A 16,957-nucleotide genomic window follows, 5' to 3' on the forward strand; every position below is an offset into this window, starting at 1 on the left:
CAGTCCTTCGCTTGCGTCAGTGCGTTCCAAGTTACGACAGCCCACAGAAATGTGACTTAACGATCGTTTTTCACCCTTACGACTGTTGCGGCATCCCCGTGGTGATGTGATCCAAATTCAGGCACTCGTATTTACGACAGTCGTAGAGTCCCAGGGGGTCACGGGATCCCCTTTGGCGACCTTCCGACAAGGGGGAGAAACCTGGTTAACTTAACGAAAGTGTGACTAGCTTAACAACGGCGGGGATTCACTTAACAGCCGTGGCAAGGAAGGTCGTAAAGTCGAGCAAAACTCACTTATCAACGAACATTTTGGGCTCACCTGCGGTCCTAAATTGAGAACTTCCTGCAGAGTCATACGTTGGGACAATCGTAAAACTGATTGGTCGTACGACTGACCTAGTTTTATGACTTTTCTCTGCAGTGGTCATTCAGCAAACGCTGATGTCATTAAGTGAACTACATGCCTGGTATGGGTACGGTTTTGCTGAGAACGAGAAGTATATACCGTATTTTTCAGAGTATAAGATGCTCTGAAGTATAAAGATGCACCTTGCTTTTGGGGAGGGAAAACAAGGGGGGGGGGAAATCTGCCTCTGCCTCCCAGCAATTAGCCTCCTTGCAGCAAACAACAAACAGTACCGACAATATACACTCTTTGTAGTGTTACATTTCAGACAATACTTGTACAAATGCTGTTAAAATCGATGTTCCTTTCTGGAAGGATACGTTATTCTCTGCTATTGAAAAGAAGGTACAATGTCCCCGGGGCCTCTTCAGGTCCAGCGTTTATTTTAAAAAGCTTCTTCATTTTGTTAAGCTGTGCAGAAAATTAATAAAGCAGTTCTTAAGTCTAATCATTTGAACATCCTATAGGCATTTATCGTTATTGACTTACCTCCTTGCAGCAAACAGCCTGATTAGCACAAGGGAAAAAAAACCTGCCTCTGCCTCCCAGCAATTTACCTCCTGGAGCAAACAGCAAGTTTCACTTTCAGGTCCTCCCTATCATCAGCTGTTTCAGGCTGCAGGGGTTGCTATAGCCTATTGCAGCCTCTGCAAGCCCCATTCCCCCCCCCCCCCCCGGTTTGCTGCAAGGAGGCAAATTGCTGGGAGGCAGAAGCCAAAGGGGGGGGGGGGCGATTGGGGGGGGGGGCTACAGTCAGTGTATAAGACGCACCCAAATTTTCACCCTCTTTTAGGGGGCAAAAAGGTGCGTCTTATACTCCGAAAAATACAGTAACCAGTTTTCAGCCATGCTGTCGTAAAACTCAGTCACACCCTACAAACAGACACTAAATGCAGCCATGTTGCCCAGAGGCCAAACATCCAATCATCTGACCTCGGAGGCAGCCCGATTTACATCGAGATGGCAGTCAGGAGGTTCTCGACATACGACCGTAAGAGAGCCTGTGGTTACGTTTGTATATTTGTAAGTTGTGAAGGGTTGTAAAATGGCTCAGTCGTGTGACCGACCTTATTTTTACAACCTTTTTTTTTGGGGGGTGGTGGCAGAAACGCTCCCGTCGTAAAACAAGCGCTCTGGTCGTTAAGCGAGCCAACGGACGTAAGTGCCAGGTTTGGTCACCTGACCCTGGGATCCCACAATCAATTGCTGAGTGCCCAAACTTTGACCACATGACTCGGGGGGAGGGGCGCTGAGCATTGGAACTTTGGAAGCCGGTCATAACTTGGTCCGTCAAAACTGGTCGTAAGTCGAGGACCACTTCTACGCCATCGTGATGGAAGCCACCGCACCTCAAAGGGCAAACAAAGGATTTGAATACATGGAAAGTGGGGGGCAGGGGGGGGCTTCACTGTCACAAACACCCCAGTTTAAGTTCCTGCTTCTCCTTTGTCTCCTCAGGTGAAGATTGACGAGGTGGACGAGAAGTGGTCCGGATCGGTCCACGTGGGCTTGACCACGCTGCTGCCCACGGATGCCTCCTGCATGGCCACGGGGCTGCCCCCTTCTCTCCTGGAGCTGCGTTCCAAGGTGACCTGGCTAGTGACGGGCTCGGAGGTCCGACGTAACGGCATCCTGCAGAAGCAGAATTATGGCTGCTCTCTGGAGCGTCTCGGGGTGAGTTGGGGGCCGGGGGGAGTCTGTGGGGCAAGGCTGGGTGAAGGTCAACCAGAGAGAAGCCCTATTAGAGCAGGGGGTCTCCAACCCTGACAACTAGAAGACCTGCGGACTTCAATCCCCAGAATTCCCCTGCTGAACAAAACTCCGCATTGGCGACAGGGAATGGCATCCGGCCACACTAAGCTCCATTCAGTTGCCCAGACTCCACCCTGCAAGGCATTATGGGTTCGTTAAATGAAGATGATGATGATGATTTACTTATCTAACTAGGGAGTGGTGCGGTGGCCTAGAGGTGGAGCTCTTGCCTCACCATCAGGAGGCTGTGAGTTCGATCCTAGGTAGAGGCAGATATTTCTCTCTCTGGGCTCAATGAGAATATATCTGTTGAATATAACTCCGTACTGGTGACAGGGAAGGGCATCTGGCCAGTAAACACTCTGCTAGCTCCATTCAGTTGCCCAGAAATTCAACCCCGCAAGGGATTGTGGGGTCGTTAAAAGAGGATTACGACCTCGGGGATGCTGCAGTAGTCGTAAGTGTTGAAAACAGTCCTAAGTCACTTTTTTTTCAGTGACGTCGTAACTTCGAATGGTCACTAAATGAACGGTTGTAAGTCGAGCACCACCTGTCTTTGTCCTCCAGGTGGGGAACCGCGTGGGGGTGAAGCGTTGCACTGACGACACCATGCATGTGCTGATCGACGGGGAGGACATGGGGCCGGCCGCCACGGGCGTGGCCAAGGTAAGAGGGGGCTGCAATAGTAGGCGTCTCCCATCCCATCGGGCTGTGACGCCTGCAGATGGAGGCAGCTGCTGTGTAGGGATGGAGGGAGGGAAAGAAGGGAGGGAGGAAGAAGGAAGGAAGGAAGGAAAAGAGGAAGGAAATAGGCAGAAGGAAGGAAAGAAGAAAGGAATGAAAATAAGGTAATGGGAATGAGAAGAAGGAAGGAGGGTGAGAAAGTAAAAAGGAAGGAAGGAAAGAGAAGGAAAGAATGAAAAAGAGAGGGAAAGAAAGATAAGGAAGGAAAACTAAAGGAAAGATAGAAGGAAGGAAAAGAAAAGAAAGAAATTGAAGGAAGGAATGGAAAGGAAAAGAAAGATAGAAGGAAGGGAAAAAGACAGGAAAGAAAGAGAAAATAAAGATAAAGAAAGGAAGGCAGGAAGGAAGGAAAAGAAAAATAGAAGATAAATGGGAGAACAGGAAAAAAGAAAAAAAATAAAGATAGAGAAAGAAATGGAAGGAAGGGAAACGGAAGGAAGGAAAGAAGCTAGTTGATGGTTGCAGGGGGATGAAGAAGGTTGAAAGTGATTCCATCATGAAACGCCTTCCTGACTCTTTCTTTCTCTCCGTGCTCAGAAAATGGATAGAGGAAGGAAGGAAGGAAATAAGAGGGAGGGAGGAAGAGAAAGGAAGGAAGGAAATAAGAGGGAGGGAGGAAGAGAAAGGAAGGGAGGAAATAAGAGGGAGGGAGGAAGAGAAAGGAAGGGAGGAAATAAGAGGGAGGGAGGAAGAGAAAGGAAGGGAGGAAGAGAAAGGAAGGGAGGAAATAAGAGGGAGGGAGGAAGAGAAAGGAAGGGAGGAAATAAGAGGGAGGGAGGAAGAGAAAGGAAGGGAGGAAGAGAAAGGAAGGGAGGAAGACGGAGGGAGGAAGAGAAAGGAAGGAAGGAAATAAGAGGGAGGGAGGAAGAGAAAGGAAGGGAGGAAGACGGAGGGAGGAAGAGAAAGGAAGGGAGGAAATAAGAGGGAGGGAGGAAGAGAAAGGAAGGGAGGAAGAGAAAGGAAGGAAGGAAATAAGAGGGAGGGAGGAAGAGAAAGGAAGGGAGGAAGAGAAAGGAAGGAAGGAAATAAGAGGGAGGGAGGAAGAGAAAGGAAGGGAGGAAGAGAAAGGAAGGAAGGAAATAAGAGGGAGGGAGGAAGAGAAAGGAAGGGAGGAAGAGAAAGGAAGGAAGGAAATAAGAGGGAGGGAGGAAGAGAAGAAGGGAGGAAGAGAAAGGAAGGAAGGAAATAAGAGGGAGGGAGGAAGAGAAAGGAAGGGAGGAAGAGGGAGGGAGGAAGAGAAAGGAAGGAAGGAAATAAGAGGGAGGGAGGAAGAGAAAGGAAGAGAGGAAGACGGAGGGAGGAAGAGAAAGGAAGGAAGGGAGGAAGAGGGAGGGAGGAAGAGATGTCAAATCCAAAGCCCCCCCGTCCTCCTTGACCCTCTCTATCTCTCTCTCTCTCTCTCTCTCTCTCTCTCTCTCTCTCTCCCTCCTCCGGTGTCCAGAATGTCTTTGTGGTGCTGGATCTCTACGGCCGCATCACCTCCGTCTCCATCGTCAGTTCCACCCTGCTGGAAGAGGCCGAGGGCACCCACCCCCCCTCGGTTGCATCGGAGCCCTACAGCGAGGAGGAGGAGGAGCCCACCCCGGTCCGTACCACCCGTTCTCTTCCCTTTTTTGCATGCTTTTTTCGCCCTCCCCAGGCTCCAGAGGCTTTATAGGAACCTGTGGAGGGCGAAAACAGCCTCACCCGCCCTCCCCAGAGGCCCTCCGGAGGCTTCAGGGACCTTTGGGAGGCTTCCTTGAAGCCTCCGGAGGGTCATTTTTAGTCCTCCGGAAGCTTCAAGGAAGCCTCCTGAAGTTCCCTGAAGCCTCCGGAGGGCAAAAAATGACCCTACGAGCAAACTGGAAGTCCGTTCCCAAACTTCTGGATTGCCCATAGGGTTTTATGTGCTCCGGAGGCTTCAGGGAAGATCCTGAAGCCCCTGGGGGGCGGGGGAAGCTCTTTTCGCCCTCCCCAAGCTCCCATAAAGCCTCTGGACCCTGGGGGGGGGGGGGGGACGGCTTTAAAAAAGGCTCCCGGGTTTAGGGTCTCCTGCCTGTGCAGGGGGCTGGACTAGAGGACCTCCAAGGACCCTTCTGACTCTCGTCCTTGTCTCCCCCAGTGCGAGAACGAGCTGCCCTCTGCGACCCCCTCCATGGAGTTTCTGGAAAACCACGGGAAGAACATCCTCCTGTCCAACGGCAACCTGACGGCCACGAGGGTCTGCAGCTACAACCAGGGCATCGTGGCCGTGGCCCAGCCTTTGCTGCAGCAGCAGCTCTTCCAGGTGGGCAGGGGGCATGGGGCGGTCTCTCCCTTCCTTCCTTCCCCCTCCTTTTCCTTCCTTCCTTCCCCCTCCTTCTCCTCCTTCTATCCCTTCCTCCCTCCCCCCCCACGGGACCCCCTTCTGACCCTCTCCCCTCGCCCCCCCTCTCTCTCCCAGTTCCAGATCGACTCCCTCAACCCCCAGTGGACCTCCTCCCTCTCGCTGGGGGTCATCGGCAGCTCCCCGGAGCGGCTCAACTTCCCGGCTACTGCCTGCTCCCTCAAGCGCTCCACTTGGCTACTGCAACGCGACTCCGTCTTCCAGAACTGCCTCAAGGTGCGCCGGGAGAGGGGAGGGGGGTTGTTTGGTGCCGGGGGGGGACGTGAGAGAGAGGGGGGGAAAACAGGCCTGAAATTGGGGAGCTGAGCCGTGGGGGGTTTTGCCGCCCTCCCCTCTGCAGATCTGCGAGAACTACGGGCCCAACCTGGACACCTTCCCCGAGGGGACGGTGCTGGGGGTCTTGGTGGACGCCAGCGGCTGCCTTCACCTGTACATCAACGGCGTTGACCAGGGGGTGGCGGCCCAAGACATCCCCAGCCCTTGCTACGTCCTGCTGGACCTCTACGGGCAGTGCGAGCAGGTGAGGGCCCCTCCGGGAGGAAGGGAAGATGGAAAGGAAGGGAGGGATAGAAGGAGAAGGAGGGGGAAGGAAGGAAAGGAGAGAGGGAGAGAGAGGAAGGAAGGAAGAAAAGAAGGAAGGGAAGAAAGAGGAAAGGGTGAAATGAAGGAAGGGAAGGAGGAAAAAGGGAGGAAGGAAGGAAGAAAAAAGGAAGGGAAGGAAAAGGAGGAAAGGATGAAATGAAGGAAGGGAAGGAGGGAAAAGGGAGGGAGGAAGGAAGAAAAGAAGGGAAGAAAGAGGAAAGGGTGAAATGAAGGAAGGGAAGGGGGGAAAGGAAGGAAGGGAGGAAGAAAAGGAAGGGAAGGATGAAATGAAGGAAGGGAAGGGGGGAAAGGAAGGAAGGAGGAAGAAAAGGAAGGGAAGGATGAAATGAAGGGAAGGAGGAAAAAGGGAGGAAGGAAGGAAGGAGGAAGAAAAGGAAGGGAGGAAAAGGGGAGGTAATCCTGGACTGTACGACCTCCACCCGCTTGGCTAAGGGAGATGTTTGCAGAGTGATTTTTGGCCTCCTGTTTTAACGGCCTTCCTCGCCGCAGTCGTTAAATGAGGCAACCCCATTTTTTGCTAGGTCACCATCTTGACCAACGAAACGCCTGCGGTGGGAGCGGAGGGCACGGACCCCCAAGGACAGGGGGACATGGAGAAGGCCGACATGGTGGACGGTGAGCTGGGGGGGGGAGTGTCTTCCGTTTTCCCCTTTTACAACAGATATTAACGGAGTTGGAAGGGGCCTTGGGGGTCATCTAGTCCAAGCTTTCCCCGCCGAAGGGGGAGACCCTACCCCATTTCTGGAAGGGAGGAAGGGAGGAAGGAAGGAAGGGAGGAAGGGAGGGAGGGAGGGAGGAAGGAAGGGAGGAAGGGAGGGAGGGAGGAAGGAAGGGAGGGAGGGAGGAAGGAAGGGAGGAAGGAAGGGACCTTGGAGGTCATCTAGTCCAACCCCACCCGACCCTACATCAATAAACCCTACACCATTTCAGGAAGGGGGAGAGGGAGAGAGAGAAAGGAAAGGAAAGGAAAGGAAAGAAAGAAAGAGAACGAACAAACAGAATAACAGAATTGGAAGGGACCTTGGAGATCATCTATTCTGCTGGAGACCCAAGAAAAAAGAAAGAAAGAAAGAAAGAAAGAAGAGAGAGAGAGAGAGAGAGAGAAAGAAAACAGAATAACAGAATTGGAAGGGGTCTTGGAGGTCATCTAGTCCAACCCCACCCCAATCTGCCCTACATCAATAAACCCTACATCATTTCAGGGAGGGAGGGAGAGAGGGGGGAAAGAAAGAAAGAAAGAAAGAAAGAGAGAGAAAGAAAGAGAGAAAAAGAAAGAAAGAAAACAGAATAACAGAATTGGAAGGGGTCTTGGAGGTCATCTAGTCCAACCCCACCCCAATCTGCCCTACATCAATAAACCCTACACCATTTCAGGGAGGGAGGGAGAGAGAGAGGAAAGAAAAAGAAAGAAAGAAGGAAGGAAGAAAAAAGAAAAGAAAGAAAACAGAATTGGAAGGGGCCTTGGAGGTCATCTATTCCGCAGGAGACCCTGCACCATTTCTGGAAGGAAGGAAGGAAGGAAGATAAGAAGAAAAAATGGGAGGGAGGAAGAAAGGAAGAGGATAAGACAGTCGGAAGGCATCCTGGAGATCCTGGCCCAAGCAGGAAACTCTCCCCCCCGTGAGGGTGAAGCTGAAGCACGCGTGGCCAAAGTGGCACACAGAGCCATGTTGCCTGGCACACGCAACCTCGCCCGTTGCTCTTCCGGGTTCCACGCATGGGCGCCCGGCGATCAGCTGCCATTTTTGCACGCCCTGCAGTGCCAGAAACCGGAAGAGGCAGACTTCTAGTTTCTGCGCCAGCCGGCTGACGGTCGCAAACCTTCCCCCCCCCACCACCACCACACACACATGCCACCTCCGAAGGGCAACTTCTGTTCCGGGGCTTGGCGGCTTCTCCCTTCTCGGCTTCTAAACAAACTTGGTTTGTTCCTCACGGTTGCCCCGCCGTCTCGCGGGTTCTCTCGTTTGGCGGGAGGGTGTCTTTAAACGAGGCGGCCTTTCTCTCTTTGGGGTCCTTGAGCCTCCCCGCAGCCCCCCCCAATTGCCTGCCTTTCCTCCCCGCCAGGCATCAAGGAGAGCGTCTGCTGGATGCCCCCCATGGACGTCAACCCCGCCAAGGTCTGCGAGTACCACTCCCTCTGCGCCCGCTTCAAGGACCTCCTCCTCCTGCCAGGTGAGAGGGAGAGAGGGAGGGGGAGGGGGGGAGTCGGCGGTTGCCTCATTCTGCCTCGTTCCTTGGCACGGCTGTTAAGTCAGTCGCGCGGTCGTTCAGCGAATCTGGCTTCCCCCCTCCGTGGACTGGATGGGTGGATGAATGGGTGGATGGACAGTCAGACACAAGGATTGAGAGGGAGGGAGGGATAGACAGACAGGTAGGTTATAGAGCAATGCAGATAATATGAGATAGATGATAGATATGGATGGATGGATCTTTTCTTGAAATGACAGACAGACAGACAGATAATATGAGGTAGGGAGGGGAGGGGAAGAGATACTGGGAGAGAGAGGCACAATAGATTATTAGAGAAATGATGGTGATATAGATGAGAAAAAGAGAGAAGATGATGGACGGATGGATGGACGGAGAGATAGACAAAAGGACAGATATAGAGAAAGACAGACAGACAGACAGATAGATGAGAGAAAGAGATACAGCTCTATAGATACAGGTAGGGGGATGGATGGATGGATGGATGGATGGATGGATGGATGGATGGATGGATGGATGGATAGATAGATAGATATAGAGATAGATGATTAGATAGATAGATAGATAGATAGATAGATAGATAGATAGATAGATAGATGATAGATAGATAGATAGATGATAGATAGATAGATAGAGATAGATGATAGATATAGATAGATATACATTGATAGATATACATAGATGATAGAGATTAGATAGATAAATGATAGATAGATGATAGATATAGATAGATGATTGAGAGATAGATGATAGATATAGATGACAGATGATAGATAGATAGATAGATGATAGATAGATAGATAGATGATAGATAGATAGATAGATGATTAGATAGATAGATAGATAGATGATAGATAAATAGATAGATATAGATTATAGATAGAGAGATATAGATTGATAGATATATAGAGATATAGATAGATAGATAGATAGATAGATAGATAGATAGATAGATAGATAGATAGATAGATAGATGAGATAGAGAGGGAGAGAGAGAGAGAGAGATAAAAAGGTGGTTTTTGTGTTTTTCATGATTCGGCTGTGGGGCTTTTTATCTTCGTAACTTGCCTGAAGTCATTGGCTGAGATTTGGGGGTTTTTCCTAAAAGAAGAATAATTGGAGGAAAGGAAAGGCCCTGCAGTCATCAAATGAAATGGAAAAAAGAGTCCTAGACCCCCCCAGATCCCACACGAAGAAATCCGAATGAATTCGGGGCTGACTGTGCAGGGCCTATGGGCCCCCTTCCTAACCGTGTCCTTCTCTCCCCCGTCCTCCCCCCCACCCCAATTCTCCCCCTCCCCAGATGCCTACTTCACGGAAGACCCCAAGCGGAGCCTTTGCTACTGCGAGTCGTGCCACAAGCTGCGAGGGGACGAGGCCTACTACAAGCGGGGGGAGCCCCCCCGGGACTACGCCTTGCCTTTCGGGTGGTGCCGCTTCAGCCTCAGGTACGCCTTTGGGCGCTGCAGGCGGTCCTCGACTTACGACCGTTCATTTAGTGACCGTTCCAAATAGCATCCAGAATTAAATCAGATTCCAAGGCAAAGGATTCCTCAAAGTTCCAATTTATGAAGAGAGCCATGTTGGCACATCTGGGAAAACCCGAATCTGAAAGCTTCCCAGTTTTCCCCACCCAGTTGAAAGTTTATGATCTTGCCCCCCACACCCACAAGTCCATCCCATGGTCCCATCTCCCACTGCCACGCTGGCAGCTTCCACCCATCCAGGTGCAGAGGTTCAAAGACAAAGGATGACCTTGGCTTTCCAGAAAGGATGTTGTTATGGCTACCTGCTGTCTAACTCCGTACAATCCCATTTTCCCACCATAGAAAATGCACCGTGGAATAATAGACAGTGTGGCAGGCCTAACGTCCAAAAGAAAAAATGGCTGCAGGCCTGGCATTACCCCAGCAATGCAGAAAGTGACTCGGGACCGTTTTTCACACTTAACGACCACTCTTCCCCCGTGGTCACGTGGTTTATGTTTGGATGCTTGACAGCCGAGTCACATTTACAACGGTCGCCCTGTCCCGCGGTCCCCTTTTGTGACCTTCTGACAAGCAGCGTGGTAGCCAAGTTCGCTTAACGATCGTGCAACCCACTTAGCAACCACCGTGATTCACTTAACCACAGCGGCAAGAAAGGTTGTAAAGTGGAGCGAATGGACTTGGCTTAACAGGAGTCCCAGAGGCCAATCGCCTGCCGGGATTGGCGTAACGGCCAAGGCAAAACATGTTGTAAAATGGGACGAAACTTAACAACTGCCTTGCTTAGTGATGAAAATTTTGTTGTGGTCATAAGTCGAGGACTACCTGTGTGAAGATGAGGCTGTTGCAGGCCTCGTTCGTGGAAGGGGTTTCAGACTTTTTCAGACTTCCTCCCACCCACCCATTCCTTGTAGAATAAACCCCCGTCTGGATGTGGCCAGCACCTCGAAGAAGTGGCACATGGCCTACCATGGGACCAGCATCGGAGCCGTGCGCCGCATGTTGGATCAAGGGGAACTTGTGCCTGGTAAGTGAAGGGACCAGTCTAGGATCCGGGAGGCTGGGAGTTCTAGTATTGCCTTCAGCATGAAGCCAGCCGGGTGATCTCAGGCCAGCCGATCTCCCTCAGCCCTCAAAAAGACGCAGTGGCAAACCCTTCTGAAAACCAGGAGGCCGGGAATTCTAGCACTGCCTTTCTCTTGTGGATAAAAGCTGCAGGGAAGGGAACCCTTTTCTAAAATGACATCCAGTATTGAGGGTCTCCAAAAGAGGAAGGCGGAGGGTTGAGCTAGATGACCTTGGGGGGCTCCATGGGGTGCTGGGGGGTACCCTCACCCTCAAAAGAGCAAAAGAGTTTGCTCTCTTTTGTGACTGGCTCTGCCCCCCCCCCCCTTCCCCGCTCTTCAGCCTTTTGGGGAGCCTGCACCTAAGCTGGGTCAACCCTGCTTCCCCCACAGGGAGCACGTCGATTCTGAGCTGCCGTCCGGTGAAGGCCGATCCGCAGGGAGGGGGCACCGGCAGTGGCCCCAACGGGGTCTATCTGGAGGCGGAGGAGAACAGTATCCAGGGGCGCGAGGAAGCCCACCACGTCGTCCTGTCGCCCACCCTGCGCTACGCGGGACTGGAGCCTTTTGCCACCAAAGTGCAGTAGGTCTCATGGGCGGGCGGGGGGTGGTAGCGGAAGGTGTCTGATTGGGGCGCGGGGAGGGAGGGGGGAAACCTGCAGGGTGGGTTCAAAAAAAGTCCAAATGGCAGCCAAGGTGGTATGATCAGTTGCCAAAGTGTTTTTTTTCATGCGCATACATGCATTTTTGCTCCAAAAGCAATTGATTAAAAATAAATTTGATAAAAATTTTGAAAATAAATTTGATTAAAAAAATTTTTTTAAATGATTTAAATTTTAAAAAATCTAATTTACATTTTTAAAAATCTGATTTAAATGTTAAAAAATACGATTTCAAATTTAAAAATCCAATTTACATTTTAAAAAATCAGGTTTACATTTTTAAAAAATACGATTTCAAATTTAAAAAGTCCAACTTAAATTTTAAAAAATTGGATTTGCATTTTTAAAAAGTCCAATTTAATATTTAAAAATCCAATTTAAACGTTAAAAAATCCAATTTACATTTTAAAGAATGCGACTTAAATTTTAGAAAATCCAATTTAGATGTTAAAAAGTACAATTTACGTTTTTAAAAATTCCGATTTAAATGTTAAAAACCCAATTGAAATTTTAAAAAATACAATTTTTTTAAAAAAAAATGTTTTAAAAATCATTCCTGTTTATCCACCCTGCCCTCCGGCCTTCCTTCCTTCCTTCGCTCCTTCCAAATGGGAGTTTGACCGGAGTCCATTGGACCCCCCTCGGCCACATCGGCCCGTCAATCCCGGCGTGTAAGTAAGCCCAGCCACCTGTCTCTTTGTTTTGCCCCCCTCCCCAGATTCAAAGACCCAAAGTCTCACCGGCAGCACTCGGCCCAGGTGGCGTTGCAGGTCTGCGTCCGTCCCGGCTCCTACAAGGTTTGCCCCCCCACGCAACCGGCCTCCGAGCCCGTGGACCCCCGCTTCAGCAGCGCCGAGATCGAGTGGGTCACCAAGGAGAAAGGTGCTACCGTCCTCTTCGGCCTGCTGATTCGCGTGGAGTGAGAAAGCCCCCCCTCCCCTTGCCCTCTGCGGTGGAGGGGGGGTGACAGAAGGGACGCCGCAGCTTTTGCCAAAACGCCCCCCCCTCTCCTTCTGGGGGGGGGGCTCCGACGACGGCTGGAAACGGCACGTCCAAGCAAGGAGAGGGTCAACTTTTACGGCCAGACGGAGGACTCCCTTTGGGAAAAGAACTTTTTTGGGGGGAGGGGGCTGCCTCTTGGGGAGGGGGCTCTTCGCCTCCTTTTATTTTCTTTTGCACAGAGACGAGACAAGCTAATGGGGAGGGGAGGGGGGCTGGGAGACTGTTAAGAGCATGAAGGGGGGGGAAAAAGAGGGGGGGTCTTTAGTTGCCACAAAAGGACTTGGGGAAGGGTCTTTCTGAAACCCCCTTCTCCTCCCCCCCCCCCCCCCACCGGTGCGTGGAGATTTCTACAGACCGACCACTTCCTTTCCTCGTTTCCTTCCTTGCCCCCATGCCTCTTTCCCTGGGGAAGGGTCTTTAGGGGTAGGGGGGGGCATCATCTTTCTCGGGGGACACCCCCTCCCTGGGCAGGCACTTAGGCACACTGACGGAGCTCTGGGGACGGGGGGGTGCTCATCAACCCCCTCCCCTTAATCCAGAATTCTGGATTTTAAGAACATTTTTCGGCACCTTCTTTCTACACAGTGGCGGCATTGAGACCCCCCTCGGGTCGCCAGACCCACCCACCCACCCACCCTGTTGGGTTCATTCTTTGGGGGGGGGGTCTGCCAGGAGGTCAGCAGGCCAGATTTACAGAAGCGTCACGTGGGGGTGAGGGGAAATGCGCCATTTCCTCGTTTTGCGACGGATTCCCTCCAACGACCGTCAAGACAGACCGTGCCCCCCCACTCCTCATAAAAAGGAAAAGAAAAAAAAAGCACATTTATTCTTATTTTCTTTCGTTCACGCTTATTCTCCCGGTCTAATGAGTGCTCCAATTTCCCGGTGATGTGTGGGGGGGGGGGAGGAATCGCGCAGGATACCTGTGCAAACCGACCCCCCCCCCTCCATTCTCCTCCTCCTGTTTCCCCCCTACCCTTATTTATTGATGTGCTCCTCGTCAGAAAAAAAATGTGAATTTTTTTCAGGGAGGGGGAGGGCGGAAAGGATGCGGAGCCCGTGGTCCTGCCCCCCCCCCTCCTTCTTCGATTTGTATTTTAAATGCTATTTATGCTGCTTCTTCACTTTATTTGTTGGGGGGGGGCAAGAATTGCCTTTTTTTTTTTTTTTTACATCTGTGGGATTCGGGAGGGTTTTTTTCCCCCTCTGGATGTATTATTTCCCCCACCCCCCTTTTTTTGGACAAAAATTAAATTGTTTCCCTTCCTTCCCCCCCCCCATCTCCCCCCCCTCTGCCCCCCCCTCCGATGGTTTATAAACCACAGTTCAACCGGCTTTGGGTTTGTGTCTTTCGTGACTCCCCTGACACCCCCTCCCCAAATCGCATTTTAAGAATCCCCCCCTCCTTATTTATGACCCGTGAACCCCCCGAGGTTTCAAAATCCCCTCTAAGCAGCTTTCAAATAAAGTGAGAAACAAAACAAGAGAAAAATATTTTTTTTTTTTGTATTTCAGCGTTGAGAAAACAGCAGAGGTAAAAGGCCAATTCTGGAATATTTGTGCATTTTTTAATTATTATTATTATTATTATTATTATTTTGTAGTTTTGGACTTATAACCGCTCGTTTAGTGTCCGTTCTGCAATTTTTGTGCATTTTTATTATTATTTTGTAGTCCTGGATTTATAACCGCTCATTTAGTGTCATTTTTGCAATTTTTGTGCATTTATTATTATTATTATTATTATTATTATTATTATTATTATTATTATTATTATTATTATTATTATTATTATTATTATTATTATTATTATTATTATTATTATTATTATTACATAGTCCTGGACTTATAACCGCTCATTTAGTGTCCTTTTTGCAATTTTTGTGCATTTTTAATTATTATTTTGCAGTCCTGGATTTAGAACTACTCATTTAGTGTCTGTTCTGCAATTTTTGTGCATTTTTTATTATTATAATTATTACATAGTCCTGGACTTATAACCGCTCGTTTAGTGACGTTTTTGCAATTTTTGTGCATTTTTTATTATTATTACATAGTCCTGGACTTACAACCTTTTGTTTAGTGTCATTTTTGCAAAAAAAATTGTGCATTTTTTATTATTATTACTACATAGTCCTGGACTTACAACCTCTCGTTTAGTGTCTGTTCTGCAATTTTTGTGCATTTTTTATTATTATTATTACATAGTCCTGGACTTATAACCGCTCGTTTAGTGTCCATCTGGAGTGATGACGGCACTGAAAACAAGTGACTTATAACCGTTTTTCATCCTTATGATAGTTGCAGCGACTCGCGATCAAAAATTCAGAGGCTTGGCAACTGGCGTGTACTTATGACGGTGGCAGCGTCATTGGGGAGGGGGGAGAAATATCATGTGATTTCCTTTTGTGTCCTTTTGGCAAGCAAAATCAACGGGGAAGCCAGATCCGGTTAACGACTGTGTTACTCACTGAACGAACGGCAGGGCTTCACTTAACAACAGCGGCAAGAAACGTAACGGGGGGAGGGGGGGAATTGCATTTAACAAATGTCCCACTTAACAACAGAAATCTTGTGCTCGGTAAGGGGTCGTAAGTTGAGGACCGGTAGTCTGTATGACGCCAATTGGGTGTCCAAACTTGAGAACTTTAAGACTTGTGGACTTCAACTCCCAGAATTCCCCAGCCAGCAATTCTGGGAATTGAAGTCCACAAGTCTTAAAGTTCTCAAGTTTGGACACCCCTGCGTTAAGTGAACCCTGCTCGGTTTTCCAAGCTTTCTTTGCTGGGGTTGTTAAGTGAATCCGGTGGTCGTTAAGCGAATCATGTGGTCGTTAGGTGAATCTGGCTCCCTTTGTTGACTTTGCTCGTCAGAAGCCAGCTGAGAGGGTCGCAAATGGTGACCCCCGTCGTTAAATACACACCCAGCACCCACATTTTGATCCCACTGACTGTAAGGATGCCGTTAAGGGTCATAATTGCGAGGAGCGGTCGTAAGGAACTTTTTCCTCAGCGCCGTTGTCCCTTGGAACGGTTGCCGAAGGTTTGGTTGTCAATGCAGGATTATCAATACTTATTAATAATTATCAAATCAGAATAAACTGCCCTGCTGAGAGGTGGCTAGGGAAAAGGGGCCACCCAGTGATATTCAGGGAGCACACTTGCTACTAGAAAACCACAATCGCCAGATCTCCAAGGATGGTGAAGGAACATCACCCTTGTCCTGTCCTTGGGTTCATACGTGTGCGAGATTACCACAACCCCTGGAGGCCTGGGTGGCAAGTAAGGGAGCTGTGCGTCCCAGGTAATTGGGCTTCGGCTGGCTGGCTGGCTGGAGAACAGCTTCCGTCTGCTCTACAGGATCTTCACGCCAGCCCTCCAAGGTAGGCCAGGGCGAGGAACAGATCCAGCAAACAACCTGGAAATCCAATACACGTAGGACTTAGGACCGCCATTGAGCCCAACGTTTCTGTCGTTAAGTGCAACATTGGTTGAGTTTTGCCCCGCTTTGCGACTTTTCCGTTGTTGAGTGAATCGGTGCCATTGATAAGTCAATAACCCGGTTGTTAAGTGAATCCGGCATCACCCCATTGACTTGGGCTTCTCGGAAGGTCGCAAAACCGGGGGGGGGGGGGATCATGTGACTCCGGAACATCTACAACCGTCGTAAATGTGAGTCCGTTGCCAAGGGTGTTTGAGTTTGGATCACATGACCGCAGGGATACCACGGTCGTACGTACGGAAAGCTGGTCCCGCGCCCCTTTTTTCCAGTGCCATCGTAACTTTGTGGACGGTCACTAAATGAATTGTCGTAAGCTGAGGACTGCCTGCATTATTCCTGTGGAAAAGACATGGCGAAGAGGACCGGTTGGAAGCCTGCGTGTGAGTCAGCAGCTACAAAAGAAAGGCTACTAAAATTCAGTGGGTTCAAAGCAGAAAGCCCTCAGTTTGCCAACAATTTCCTCTTCCCGAGATCTCCTGGTGGTTTCCCATCCCAGAGCTAAGCAGTCAGCCACCATTTTTTTAAGGCGAATAAAAGTTCAGGTACAAAACGGTGGACGACTGAGAGGGCGCAGAGGGCCCCCCCCCCCGTTCATGGAACGGCTGCAAGCAGAGGGGTGGGCCCCGTTTTATCGGGGGGGGGGGGGCTCCAGCCAGCAAAAGGGGCTGGGCTAGATGACCTCTGAAGGTCAAGGTGCGTCGGATCAAAGCCAGCCCCCTCCACCCCACCCATCCCCCCAAAAGAATATTGGGTCCCCCACCCCTGCAATGAAAGCATGTAGACCACCCCCCTCCCCTGCATTTCCAGGTTTTGATGGGAAGGGGCTGCAACTTATCTCCTCCGAAGTGCCCCCATCTCGCTTTCCCGCCCCCCCCTTCACTGAGCCAGACTGGGTATTCTGCTACCTCCTCCTGTCCTACCTCGCAAGAGCGTTGTTGGAGCAGGAAGGGAGGAGGAAAAGAAGGAAGGGAGGAGGGAAAGAAGGGAGGGAGGAGAAAAGGAAGGAAGGAGGGAAAAAAGGAAAGAAGGGAGGAGAAAAGGAAGGAAGGAGGGACAGAAGGAAGGAAGAGGAAAAGGAGGAAGGAAGGGGGGATAGAAGGAAGGGAGGAGGGAAAGAAGGGAGGAGGGAAAGAAGGAAGGAAGGAGGGAAAGAAGGAA

General features: G+C 50.1%; 1 protein-coding gene across 4 annotated transcripts in view; it reads left to right on the plus strand.

Moving 5' to 3' along the window:
- The window catches only part of LOC309381604 (neuralized-like protein 4), a gene marked incomplete at its 5' end in the record, with an annotated part of 35,765 nt that extends 21,766 nt beyond the window's left edge, over nt 1-13,999 (plus strand). For all 4 annotated transcript variants that reach the window (XM_081932774.1, XM_081932776.1, XM_081932775.1 and 1 more), the window contains 12 exons: nt 1,867-2,082; nt 2,728-2,826; nt 4,346-4,489; nt 5,006-5,170; nt 5,327-5,485; nt 5,610-5,789; nt 6,394-6,487; nt 7,940-8,047; nt 9,387-9,531; nt 10,485-10,597; nt 11,028-11,217; nt 12,015-13,999. In XM_081932774.1, coding sequence (XP_081788900.1) covers nt 1,867-2,082; nt 2,728-2,826; nt 4,346-4,489; nt 5,006-5,170; nt 5,327-5,485; nt 5,610-5,789; nt 6,394-6,487; nt 7,940-8,047; nt 9,387-9,531; nt 10,485-10,597; nt 11,028-11,217; nt 12,015-12,219 — 1,818 coding nt within the window. In that variant the 3' untranslated portion in view covers nt 12,220-13,999. The remainder of the gene's footprint in view (nt 1-1,866; nt 2,083-2,727; nt 2,827-4,345; nt 4,490-5,005; nt 5,171-5,326; nt 5,486-5,609; nt 5,790-6,393; nt 6,488-7,939; nt 8,048-9,386; nt 9,532-10,484; nt 10,598-11,027; nt 11,218-12,014) is intronic.
- Between the last annotated feature and the right edge of the window lie 2,958 nt (nt 14,000-16,957).

Source organism: Natrix helvetica, assembly GCF_964273705.1.
Source record: "Natrix helvetica genome assembly, chromosome: Z".
NCBI classification, from domain to species: domain Eukaryota; kingdom Metazoa; phylum Chordata; class Lepidosauria; order Squamata; family Natricidae; genus Natrix; species Natrix helvetica.